General features: G+C 50.8%; 1 protein-coding gene across 1 annotated transcript; it reads right to left on the bottom strand.

Annotated features, from left to right (window-relative positions):
* Positions 1–2,617: 2,617 nt before the first annotated feature.
* LOC105065806 (E3 ubiquitin-protein ligase TRIM65-like) lies at positions 2,618–12,947 on the bottom strand. Its single transcript, XM_010950983.3, has 8 exons — positions 12,917–12,947; positions 8,276–8,350; positions 7,321–7,979; positions 6,161–6,256; positions 5,743–5,976; positions 4,733–4,895; positions 4,450–4,512; positions 2,618–3,553 (listed from the first exon to the last, which is right to left on the bottom strand). Exons 1-8 carry the CDS (start codon positions 12,945–12,947, stop codon positions 2,991–2,993), a joined length of 1,884 nt encoding a protein of 627 aa, XP_010949285.3. The 3' UTR covers positions 2,618–2,990.
* Between the last annotated feature and the right edge of the window lie 351 nt (positions 12,948–13,298).

Raw genomic sequence — 13,298 nt, 5'->3', positions numbered from 1 at the left:
TGCTTCTGGCTCTCCCCTCACCTGTGGGAAGATGAGACGGATGGAAACGGTTGCTTCCGCCAGCATCTTTCGGCTCCTGCTTTGACCCTCCTGAGTTTGGGTCAAATTTGCAGTAACATCCAGGAAACACCACCTGTGGCTTTGGCTGGGTTGCCATTTGCCCCCCACGTCTAGAGGGAATCAGGGAAAGAGTCAAAGACAAAACAGAGCTATAGGAAACATTTGCAGGATGTAATATGCAGCCAGTGAACAAGTCATTTTTGCATTGTGAAAGTAACTTTGGCAAATGCAATGATATTGGTGAAAATGCTCAGTATCTTCTAGCTATCTACATCTTCAGCTGACCCATAGCTCTGTCTGTATAAGAGACGAAGATTGCAAGGAAATTCTCAGGAGAGGTTATCTCTGGGTGGAGGTGGTAGGATTATGGTAGGAATATATTTTTGTTTCTATATTGTGTAAATTTTCTATAATGAATGTATTATAGGAGAGGTGGTGTAGCCTAGTGATTGAAAAAGCAGACAGTCTGGGTTTGAATCCTGGCTCCCCAGTTTACGCACTTTCATGATCTTGGGCAAAGCACTTAACCTCTAGTCCTCAGTTTCTGCCTGCACACAATGGGGAGAATTGATACCTATAATAGGGTTGTTATGAGAAGTAAAGGAGCTCACATTTGCCATGAACGTTTCATTTGCCATGAACAGTGACTGGCACATAGTAGGCACTATGTGTTTGTGAAATAAAAGCAGAAGTACTTTTATAGAAAATACAGATTCATTTAAAATGTATCCAAGTAATATAGGAATACAATCTTCTTGTAAGGAATAACAGCAATTTTTTTTAGTGAAATAATCCTAAAGCCTGTTTGAATTCACATTAAAAAAAAAAAAAAAGCAAGCATTCGTTGAGTGCAAAAGCAGGAGCAGGAAGGCGTGAGAAGTGTGCGGGTTGCATTCCAGGGGCAAGTCCCCTCCCTGCTCTCTCCATCTGGGAAGGGGAGGCTTCACTGATGTGGATTATCCAAGGGCACCGGCTGATCCTGCACCCCCAAGGCTCCCTCTATGATATTTCCCCCCAGGAGGCACATGCTGAGCCAAGAACCCTGACATTTTGGTTGGCGGACCAGCCTCATTGCTATACAGGCCAGCTTGCCATTTGGCTTTTTGAAATACTAGGAAGTATTTGAAGGGGAGGGTAAGGGCTCAGTGCGAGAGCGCATGCTTAGCACGCATGAGGTCCTGGGGTCTAACCCCTCCATTGAAAAAGAAAAGGTGTTTGAGGACTCCCAGGACCACCACTGGGGATCCCTAGGGGCCTACAAACTTCAAATGAGGAACTGTTTAAGCCAATAACATGCCTCTGATGTTCAGATATGGATTTCACACCGTGTGCCTGAGGGTGTCACAGTTCCAGTATCATACGCCACCCAAAAACAAAGTGCCCTTCAGAGCTGAGAGTAGCTGGCGAGGGTAGACTCCCTCACTGTCAGCTCCCCGATGGGGAAGGACTCATGTCTATGAAGCTGGCCCCTGCTGTCTCCTTGGGTCTTGAATCTACCTTCTCAGCATCTCTTGACCTTGGCCCATAGATTCGGAAGCCTCCAGCCCCCTTGGCCAGGAAGAATAATCAGGGGGTAGGGAGGCAAGATTTAGGCATTTTGGGGTACAGGCTTTCTCCTAGATATTGGGGAAAGGTTTAGATTTCATTCCTATCCCTTAACACCAGTAGCAGCTCGTGAGGAATGAAAGTGATTGGACTGGTGCTGAGCGAAGCTTCTAGGCAGGAAGGTTAACAGTAGTCGCAGCTCAGGCTCAGAGGAGCCGAAGGGCACCCTGCGCCGACCAGACTGTCAGAGTACCCCCTTACACCTGCCGTGCATCCGGCTCCGCCAGGCTCCACAGTGACGGCCCCCTAAGGAGAAACTGGGGTCACTAATGTCTCCGAGAACAGGCCAGGCGGGGATGGAATTCAGGCACACCCTGGTTCTGGACTCTGTTGCCCTAGGGATTTCTCCCCTGTGACTTGGATCATTTCCTCTTCAGAGTGAATCATTAACCATACCGAGGGCCCCCGCATGAGAAGCCACAGAAACGAGTGGCTGGTTGAGGCTGGAAATGCCCAGGCTGCTACCCCAGAGGGGCCAAATCCCCAGTCACGGTCCTGCCAGGGTCGCAGGGCAGGGTCCCAGACAGGGTCCAGCCTCTCCCGCCACTTCCACAATCCTGCTGGGCAGGTCAGGTGGCAGAGTCTGGATGTGAATGGGGAAAACAGCTTTCAGGAACACTAGGGAGGGTGTGGAGTGGCTCTCCACCAGGTCAGCCCCAATTCCATACCTGCTCCAGGCTGTCAAACACCAGCTGTGTGAGAAATTGCTGGGCAGCTGCCCCAGCCCCACCTGGACTTACGCCCTCAGCCTTTTTGGGGGAAGGGGACTCTGAGATAATCCTAGATTCCTTGGCTTAATTTCCCAGCCCCCAATTAAGCCAGTAACTCAGACAGAACACCTCTACCCCACGGAGTCAGGTGTCACCTTGCAGTCTGGCCACCTGCAGGGGAGGAGCCTGAGAGAAGCCACCTGGTCCAAATCCTGCCCATTCTCGGGCAACAGGGTCTTTGGGGACAGATCCCTGAGCCCCTGGTGTTGAGTCGCCAAGACTAGCCTGGAGAACCAAGGCCAGGGACCTCTGGTGGGGTCTGGGGGCTCAGGGGCGGTGGAGACCGTGCACCCTGGTCAGGAACCTCCTCTCTGGAGGCCACAGAGCCGTCCTTGTGGTGGACAGAGGTCACTTGGGGACAGAGGGGCCCACCTGTTTCCTGGGATTCCCCAGGTCCTCCCGGGAACACCGGGCGCCGCAGGTGAAGTCCAGGCAACAGGTTGGGAGGCAGGATCGCCGCCCATCCCTCAACCCCGGGCCAGGGGTCCACCCTCCTCGGCGCGCCCCTCCCCGCGGGCCCAGCCAGCGCTAGAGTCCAGCTTTATTTGCCGCCGCCTACGCCTCCCCCTCCGGGTGCTGCTTTAGCGTGATCGAGGCGCCGCTGCTGACCATGACCGCGGGGTAGAGCGGCTCCAGGAAGGCGGCGAGGAAGCGGTAGATGAGGCTCACGCCGCCCGCCACGCCGTAGAAGGAGAGGCAGCCGGCGCCGCAGTCGAGCGCCACGCCGAGCGTGCGGTGGTAGCCGCCGTGCAGCACCGTCTGCGTGTTATTGTGCCACACGGAGAACTTGAGCGAGTCCCACTCAAGGCACCACGAGTAGGGGTTGCGGCCCAGCAGGTAGACGATGTTGCGGCGCGGGCGGCCGCTGAGCGAAGGGCTGCGGCGGTAGGTGACGCCCAGGCACATCCACGAGTTGGACACCTCGGCCTCCCAGTAGTGGCAGCCCTCGGCCAGGCCGCGCGAGCACAGCACCTGCGGCCACTGCTTGAAGCCCCGGAAGGGGCCGCCCCCGGCGTAGGGCTCCAGCAGGATGCCCAGGTTCAGCACCGAGTGGGTCTCCTTGAACAGGAACAGCTCCTCGCTGGCCGTGGCGGGGTCGAAATTCAGGTTGCAGTAACCTGGGCCGAGGCGGATGGGAAAGGGGTCCAAGGTCAGCGGCCCCAGGACAGAGCTGGAGGAGGGAGGTGCGAAGCCCCACGGCTTTGGCATAGAAGCTGCCAAATGCTTCCACTCCCAGCTCTCAGGAGTGGCTCCCCTGTCCCCTCTCCCCCTTTAAGTCTCCAACTCTGGCCCAGGATGTGTGTGTGTGATGACATAGTCTGGAGGAATGATTAGTTGAGTGCTGTCCAAAGGTCTGCCTTCCTAGAGAAGTTGAGAACCAAGCGTCCCCCTACCCGCCCCCCCCCCCCCCCAAACCCTAACATAAGCTTCCTTTTTGTTTGTTCAGGACACAAGATTCAGTGGGACTGAGGAAGAGTCAAGAGCTCCTAGAGGAGATTGCTCAGAAGGATTCATCAAAGGCAATACAACCTTGACCCTGGAGATCTCAGAGAAATCACTGACAATTTCTCAGAGAATCACTTGGCTCCTAGTCCAGCCTGGGAGAGGAGCTGGAGGAACATCACATGAAAAAGGAGGTTGTCTGAGGAAGAGATGGACAGGGTCATCCAAGCTGGCTTGGCTAAAGTCTGGGGGAGTCTGGCAGGCACCTAGTTGAAGGTACCACACCAGGGCCAGGAGAGCTGCAGAGCTGGCCTCTGGGCAGTAGGCAGGACCTTGCCTACCTACTGGGGTGGGACAGGACAGTCTCCTCCCCTTCCTATCAGGCCTTGGAGTCACAGGCCGAATCCTTCTGAGGCCTCCAGTCTAGAGTGGGAAGTCAGGGCCGGAGAGACCTGGCATCTCTCTGGAGCCCTGACCTGAATGGAGGTATGACTGGGTAAGTCAAGGCACCCAAGAGCCCTGCTCCTTTCTTTCCCACCTCTGGGGCTGGACCCCAGTACTGAGGACTCACACTTGAGAAGTGTTTTCCTGTCCACAGCTGGGGGCAGCACTTCATACGAGTTCATCTTAATGCCTGGGGAAGATGGAGGGGCTTTGCTGAGGGTGCTTTCACAGCCCAGCATCCTTCCAGAGAGAGGCATGGGCTTCCAGGAGGCTGAGTCACCTGGGGAAGGTGCACACAGACAGGCAGGGCTCTCTACAAGTGCCGGGAATCCCAACCACTGCCCTGTAGGGCAGTCCCACCCCCAGAATGCAGGTGAGTCTCCAGTGGCCCCAGGTCAGCAGGTACTAACCCTTCAGGAGGAGCTGGTTGATGAAGCTGAGACCCATGTCCACCAGCCGAGTCCGGAGCTCCGCCAAGGTCTCTGGCAGCTGGAGGAAGCTCTGCTTCTCCTCACAGTTGGTGCCCATCAGGGGTTCCATGCAGGCCGGGAAGTTCTTCAGCCTGGGGAGCTCCTGTATGCAAGGAGGGGCCAGCAGTACCACGTGTTAGCCAGGGCCCAAGCAGATGCCAGGGGCTCCTGCTTATGCCAGGGGCTTAGTGGTCCCCAGAACCATGGGTCAGGGGGAAAAGTTGTCCGTTTTCAAACCTGGACATCTCTCTCCCCTCCTCCTAGATTTTTGGATGCCTTAGATTAGGGATATCAAAGGCACAGCAGCCATTGTGGCCTAGTGCAATAAGCAAAGCGAAGTTTTAGAAAAGGATGGGAGGGGGGTTTCTTTTGAGCCTTTAATTGCTTGGTGAAAACCTTGCCAGATGCCTCCTTTTGTGCGTGGGGGACAAGGTGAGCAATAACCCTAGAAATCTGCTCAGGGATGTGATGGCCACTGAAGAATGAAGATCTGGGCTGGGAGTTCCCAAGCACAGGGTTTGGGCAGCCCCAGGCTCCATGCATAGAGAAAGCTCCTGCCATCTCCCTCCCTGACCCCTATTCCTCAGCCTGGTACGCATTTGCATCTGGGGAAGGAAAATGGATTTCACACCTGGCTGTACAGATTGTTCTGGTCTCACTTCCATCCCTGGCTTGGAGGAGTCTGGAGAAATTTAGGTTATTCAGATTCCCCAACTGTTATGGGGAAACAAAGGCAGGAAAGTTAGGGATAGGCTGAGTGCTGAGGTGGAGGAAGAAGCCACGGGTGCTGGTGTACACTCAGGACAGATGACCTAAGATAAGCACAAACCCCAAACACTGATTATTTTATCTAAGGTTTGGGCAGCTCGGGTGTGTCTGTGTCTGTGGCTGGAGGGGCAGTGGAGGCTGTGGTGGGCCTGGGGCAGAGGTGGCATGGGGTGGGGCCTTGCCTGCAGAAATTGCTGGTCGTTCCGATTGGCGAGCAGGGTGCGGAGCCAGATGCTGTCCCCCTCCAGCTTCAGGAGCCGGTTGTGGCTCTGCTGGATGGAGCTGCCCAGCTTCCCCAGGGCGGCTGCCTCTTCCTTCTCCACGAAATCCAAGACCTTCATCTGCAGCTGTTTGACCTCCTGGATGATCTCTGAGAAGCAGGTGTTCACCTCATCCCGAGTTGTCTGGATCAATTTCTGCGGGAGTGGGGGAGGATGGTGTGTAGAGCGGCATCTCTGAGCCCCACCCCAACACCCCACTATCACGGCACGGAGCCGTCCTAGGCATCCCGTCTCTGTCTGCCTGGCCCCACACCATCCAAGCCCTGAGAGCTCCCCTCAGCCTGATCCCCGGCGCTGGGGGAGCCTGGGCCAACCTTACCGAGAGAAAGGCCACCTGCCCCCGGTGCTTCTGGCTGTCGGAAGTGATGATCAGCATCTGGTTCTCCACATTGGCCTGGACCTTCCGAACCTCAACCTGGGGTGAGAGTAGGGGGTGGAGGAGGAGAGGGCCCCTGATTCAGAGAAGTGCCCTAGGAGAACCTCTTCTGTAAGCAGCCCTGTGTCAAAGCGCAGGAGAGACGCACTTCTTACATTCCTAAGAGGTTTGAATGGAAATGAGGATGAGCAGAGCGGAAGCCCAGGGTCCACCCCCTCTGCTCTTGGTCTCTCACTCCCTGAGTGGCCCTCTCTCCAGCCTTAGGAATCAGGCTTCACAGTGATGACCATAGGGTTTCAGATCATGAGATATGTCTACGGGAGGGTTCAGTGGCTTGAGAGGCCTGGGAGGCAGTGGGGTGAGGAGGGGCCCATCAGACATGGAGCCCTTGGCTCTCTGGAGCCGTGCTGCCAGGCCCAGGCAGCCATGTGTCCCCAGGTCCTTCTGCATAAGCCTTTAGTCTCACCTGTTCCAGAGGTGGGAATTTTCTTGTTTTACAATATCTTACAGGACACTGCTATTCCAAGTGCCTGTCTATGAACTGTTGCTGACCCACAACAAAATAAGAAGCTCATGCCAGACTGTAAATTAACACATTGCTTCTTTTGTTGAGAAAGTCTTGCTGTGAAAAAAGTGTCAGCTGAAGGAAACTGTGATGAATTGGCTTACATTTCGGCATGATCTCCTTGTCTTGCCAGGGACCATCAACAGGGGTTATCTGTTATTCAATATACATGATCAAAAGTCTAGAATATAAGTATTCCATCATAGAAAGCAATACAAAGACAGCAAACAAAATTTGAAAATGGAAGATAGGAGGGGATTTGCCCCACGTGTTTGTATTTTAATTATGTTCTCTTTTAGCCTTTCCTGATTCTATGCAAAAGAATTTAAACAGGATTCATGACACACATTTCTGGATCCTCATTCATTCAACTTGCCAGCACTTTTTCATCTCATGGTATGACCCTCGTGGCTATCCCTCTACTGGCTGCATCATTTTTCTCCAAGGAAAGGTGTGCCTGGGGCTTGGGAAAGACTTCCATTTGCCGTGTCAGATTCAGGACCACGAGCCCCGCCCCCCGCCCGGCGCACGGCCTCACCTCCCTGCGGGCGCGCTCCTGCTCCAGCGGGGCGGTGTCGTGGTCCTTGTGCTCCTCCAGCAGGCAGGCCCCGCACACGCAGCAGCCTTCCGTGCGGCAGTACAGCCGCCGCAGCCTGCGGTGCTTCCGGCACAGCCGGCTCTTGAGATCCCACACGGGCTCCAACAGCTGGTGGCCCCGGAACACCTGGTCCTCAAAGTGGCTGCGCAGGTGCTTCTCGCACAGGGAGGCCATGCACTGCAGGCATGACTTGACCGACTTGAGCTTCTGGGGGGAACAGAAGTCGCAAGGCACGTCCCTAGGCCCGGCCAGGTTCCGTGAGGACCCCTTGGCCTGGGTGAAGCAGGTCACCATCTCCTCCAGGATGACATTCTTGCAGAGGCGGGGCCTGGAGGGGAAGCTCTCTCGGCACTGGGGGCAATAGAGTGTCTCGCCCACAGTAGCCTGGTGGTCCCAGCAACCTTGGAGGCAGGTCATGCAGAAGTTGTGCCCGCAGGCAGTGGTGACCGGGTGGTGGAACACCTCCAGGCAGATGGGACAGAGGACTTGGTCCTCAAATGTGTGGAGACTGTTGTCATTATCCATCGGGAACTGACCTTGGGGAGGTCTTGAGGGCTGGGCAGGGGGCTGCGGAGCTGGGATGTGGTCCTGGACTGGCCCTGGGAAGACAGCAAAGCCATGCTGGAGCCAAGGCAGGAGCAGAGGGGCCTTTGAGGAGTGGAGGGGCCGGTCCTTCTCTTGGAAGTGGCTCTCTGCTCATGGGGTACAGGGACTGTGCCATCAGTCAACCCACATGGGGGCAGAAATTGGGTATTGTGTTCTCCTTGTCCCAACCCTAATTCCTGGAACAAATCCTGGACAAGAAGGTGGGTGGGCAGAAAGAAGTCACATCATGACAGGGAAAGGAGCCACTTCCAATGCTCTTCAGGAGAAAGATCAAAGCATAAGTACTTACGTGAAACCCTCTGCATGTCAAGGAGAGCCAGAGGCTTGGCTGCCCTGTGGAGGGAGGAAAAAGAGCCCTTGGATACTCAGGTGCGGGGCCCTCACCCCTGGTTCCACCTCACCAGCTGCTGGGAGGATCCCCACCTGTCCGGTGTCCCCCCACCCCAGCTCTTTATGTCTCGAGGTCTGATGACCACCTCCTCACTTTTCCCTTTGGTTGCTGTTTTGTGGTCTCCCTATCAAGTTGGCCCCACTCCTCAAGACTGCCCACAATGTTTGCTCCCTGATGTCACAATTCAAGCGTGACCAGCCCCAGCATCCTGCTTGTGACGTCAGCAGGACAAAAGATGTGCCACCGCACATGCTGCGGCGCTGATGGGTTCTGCCTCTTCCGGGACACTCTTTGCTCCAGAGCTCCCGGACTCAGCCCAGGAGGTGGAGTCACTGCTGCACCTGGGGTCCCTTGCAGTGGACTTGGGGGACTTGCGTTACCAACCAGAGAGGGAAAATGGCAATGAAGGGGCAGTGGGACCCTGGGCAACTTGTTTAATCTCTCAGGACCATGGTTCTTCTCCTGTGAATCAACAGGGATGTTGTAGAAGATGTTATTTCAAGGCCCCTGCTTGGTCTAAAGTTGAGTGATCCAAACATTATCTGATAGGAAACATTATCTGATTCTAAAGATTATTGCTTCCCATTCTAGTTCTGATCCTCAGAAGGAAAAGGGATGAGTGAAGCCCTGATCGCTTCTTGTCAGTCTGTTTCCCTCCCATTCTTCCCCATCTGACAGGATACATGCTCTGAAACATTTGCAACGTATCACTCTTTTGCTCCAAAAAAGTAAGCTTGGCCCTACTTATTGGATAGAAATGGAAAATCTTTTTCTCATTTTCGCATCTCTGAGGAAATATTTTTAGCATTTCTCATTAAGTATGACATTTGCTGTAAGTTTTTTGCAGATCCCTGTATCAGACTATGTAGACTCCCTTTTTTTCCTGGTTTGCTAAGAGTTTTATCTGGAATGGATGCTGACTTTTGTCTAATTATTCTTCTGCATCTTTTGATATGATCATAAGATTTGCCTCTTTTATTCTGCTGATGTGGTAAATTTATATTTATTGATTTTCAATTTTTCTTCTTTATTCACAAAAAATTGAAGTATAGTTGGGTTACATGACTCTCAATTATTAAACCAACCTTGCATCCGGAATGAACTCTTCTTGGTCATAACAAGTTATGCTTTTTATATATATGCTATATTCCATTTGCTAATAGTTTGTTAGGACTTTTACACCTATGTTCATGAATGAGATTGGCCTGTAATTTTCCTTTATCAAGTTCTGGAGTTAAGGCATGATAGCCTCATAAAACAAGTTGGGAACTGTTCTCATTCAGTTCTAAATATAATTTCTATTACGATTTCTTCTATGACTCATGAGTTATTTAGGAGCACGTTGCTCAATTTCCAAAAATACAGGTATTTTCTAATGATCATTTTTTATTGTTGATTTCTAACATGGTCAATGCTGGTAATTGTTCCGCATGCACTTCAAATTCAGAACGTGTATTCTGCAGCTGTTTGATGTCCTGCTTTACATATTTCAGTAATGACATTTGCTGATCATGCTGTTAAAATCAGCTGTATGCCTATTGGGTTTTTGGTCTGTTTTAACTGAGACGTGACAAGATTCCTAGAATTATTGTGGATTTGCTTATTTCTCCTCTTAGTTCTATCAATTTTGAGGCTAGATCATTAGCTGCACACAAATTTATAATTTTTCTGTTTTCCTAGTGAAAGGTAGTTTGACCATTATTGATTTTTTATTATTCCATGTTCCCCTTCCTGTTACTTTGGTAGTTACACTTTTATTATTATTTTTGGGGTAGTTACCTGAGACATTATAACATTCATCCATGGCTTATCAAAGTCTAATAGATAGTGTTATTTCAATCTTAGATAATGCAAACCCTTGGACTACTTTCACTTCATTTATCTCATCCCAACGTTTACTATTGTGTGTTTTAATTCTCTTTATATATTTTAGAACTATAAAGTGCTAGTAATGCTTAAATGGTCAATATCTACATCCATCAATCCATGTATTTCCCCTTTTAATTGCTCTCCACTCCTTCCTATGTCTCTAGCTTCTGGGCTCATTTCCTTCTTCCCGAGGAACACCTTTCAGGATTTCCTTCAGTATAACGTCTGCTGGTGACAAATACTTTCAGGTTTTTGGTTCTCAAAGTTGCTTTTATATCATCTTCATTCTTGAGAGATATTTTCACTGGGGATAGAATTCTAGGCTGGGAGCAACTGACTTTTCAGCACTTTGGAGAATTAATTCTACTGTCTTCTGGAATGGCTTACATTTTTCTGTTGAGAAGCTGTCTTGATGTTGTTCCTTTGAAAGTAACCTGTCTTTTTTTCCCCCTTTACTGGTGACTTTTAAGATTTTCTCCCTATTTTATTTTCATTGGTTTTATTATTAGGTATGTTTTTATTTATCCTGCTGAGGGTTTGTAGTGATTCTTGAATATATGGCCGCCTGTAAGTATCTTAGTGGGGCTTGATTTGGCTCAGCATTTCCAGCCCTCTGCCTCTGCCCAGGTTTGGATGAACCTTCCCACCGCTAGAGCAGCTGCTTGGCTGCTGCTCCTTTGCCTCCAGCACTCCCCCCTCCCACTTGATGTTCTGCAGGACTCTGTGACTCAGCTTTGGTTGCCCAGTGCCCAGCACATTTCTGGGCATGCAGTGGCTGTGAAGCACATGGCAGCAAAGAAGTCGATGTTTGCTTGGACCCTTACAGAAGTGAAAGAGCTGAGCAACACAGGCTAACCACCCTTCCGCACCTGCCCAAAACCACACCCCTCCCCAACTTCAGGGTCTAGTTCAAGAACTCTGCGGAGCCTTTCAAAACCTCCCCCACCCCAAATATGTGCTTATTGGCTATCCATCATCATTGTGCAAAGTAGGGCATGTTTTGAAGATGTTTTGCTCTTTGATTTGCCAACTGTGTAGACGATGCATGTGCAAAGGTTATCAGAATGAAATGTGAGTAGAAGCAATAGCCCAAACTCAGACATAAAGAAACCCAAGACTATCCAAGGGAACTTGCTCACAATTTTCTTACAGGAAAGCTAAGAAATACAAACTACTAGTCTTCTATCCATTTTGTTAAGTGTTTTGCTTGAAATAATTAACAGAAAACTGACATGTTAAAGAGACTCAAATTTAAAAATGAGACTTAGATTCTGAGCTGCTAAATTTGACTTGAAAATAAACACAGAGGAGGTAACAGCCATAAAAGAAAGCCCACAAGGGAAAAAGCTAGATCTGGGTTAAATTGAATTAAATTTCCACCATAAGATCTCACAGAAAACAATGATCTTAATGAAAACATTTTAAAGTAAAACTGATAATAGAAAAGTTTGCAACAGTGGGAAGAGTATAGCTCAGTGGTAGAGCACATGGTTAGCATACATGAGGTTCTGGGTTCAATCCCCAGTACCTCCATTAAAATAAATGAATAAATAAATAAATAACCTTAATTACCTCCTCTCCGCCCCCCAAAAGAAAACTTTGCAACATTTTATATAATTTTATAACAATTTTGCAGTGTATAAAAAACTAAGGAATTAAACTGGCTTAACAGAGTAACACCAGTTCACCCCAGGGGAAAGCTTCACTGATGAAAACCTTTCAGCGTGGTATGATTCTCATTAGAAATTTAGCTCTGAGCTGCCACCTGGACTTTGAGCAGATTTAGTGATACTCAAACGATCTGTTGTAAACGATGCCGTATGGAGCTGCCAGCAAGCCCCAACGGGAGAATCACCGTGCAGAACTCCAGGGTTTTGGAACAGACCCATGACTCCTTTTACAGAGAACTCTTCCCCTTTTGAGAAACAGCCCCTGCTACCTAACCATGGGAAATCAAGTGACCATGTGGCCTGAGCTGCCCATCAGGAACTGGGTGTTGTCTAACTCACCAAGCCAATTTGAGGAGTAATTAACCTAGCCCAGAAATAGATGTGACTGTTTTTCAGACCTGGGAACGATGGCTTTTTGCACAGGGTCTCATGTTGTGGGGAGGCTAAGAGCATCTTTGTGTAAAGAGTAGCTGTAACTTGTTACATGGAGACAAAGTTGTTTTTACCATTGCATGATGTTCAAACGTGCATAGAAGCGCGCTTACGGATGCTGAGTGGCCACAGAGGCGGCAGAGCTGGTAATTATCTCCCAGCCCCGCCCCACCCTCCAGGCTGCCCTGTGCTGCTGGGGCTGGGAAGCTGCTGCAGGGAACTTGAGGGAGACTACAAGGCTAGAGGAAAAACAGAAGAGATGTGCTCCTTCCTGGTACCAGAGAAACCACAGCTCCGCTTGGGCAGCAACGGCTGGTTCCAGCAGCTGGTTCGTTTGCAGTTTCCCACTGTCCCAGAACCAGCCTCATCGAGTTCCGAGACGGCAGTGTCTCCAATCCAAGGCCCCTCCTCTGAGCCTCTTCCCTTTGCTTCCCAGGTCTGGGAGCAGTAACTGTGTCCTGTGATCACTGCCGCTGTGACACCCGTGTCCCCTGGGCCCTTTCCTCTCTCCACCTGTTAGCAACTGCCATGCTCTCCGCCTCTCGTTGGAGCTGTTATAGCCCCATACCTTGTTCACTAACTTTGGGTGTACACGCCATCTCGTAAGCACCCTATGGGAGGGACGGCCTAACGCGTTCTGAGGATCCTACACCCCGCAGGATGCCTTAGTGTTCAGTACTTCACTTGTTGCTTACTTGACTCTCACCTCATATCCTCGTTATTTCTTACTTATCCTCTTCCCTGCAGAGAAAACGGGCACAGATTCTCTTCTAGGAGGATTTTTTCCCTTAAAAACCATTTTATACTCCTCTCCCCATCTCCTTCTGGCTCTCCTGTGGGAAGCCCATCTGTCCCCACCGTCTGTTCCCTGACACTCTCTGGGTCCTTTCAGATTCAGTAAAATGAAAGCCAGGAGGAAGAAGGCCCAGCACCCCCTCGGGCAGTCTCAC

Source organism: Camelus bactrianus, chromosome 16 (genome assembly GCF_048773025.1).
Source record: "Camelus bactrianus isolate YW-2024 breed Bactrian camel chromosome 16, ASM4877302v1, whole genome shotgun sequence".
NCBI classification, from domain to species: Eukaryota; Metazoa; Chordata; class Mammalia; order Artiodactyla; family Camelidae; genus Camelus; species Camelus bactrianus.
Note: the sequence above shows the minus strand (reverse complement) of the source record. Positions and strands in the feature narration are given on the sequence as shown.

Coding starts and splice junctions, on each gene's coding strand:
- LOC105065806 (XM_010950983.3), bottom strand. CDS start 12,947: ATGGCGTGTACACCCAAAGTTAGTGAACAAG. Junction 7,980..8,275: donor TGACATGCAGAGGGTTTCAC/GTAAGTACTTAT, acceptor CTGTCTTCCCAG/GGCCAGTCCAGGACCACATC. Junction 6,257..7,320: donor AGGAGCGCGCCCGCAGGGAG/GTGAGGCCGTGC, acceptor CTCTCACCCCAG/GTTGAGGTTCGGAAGGTCCA.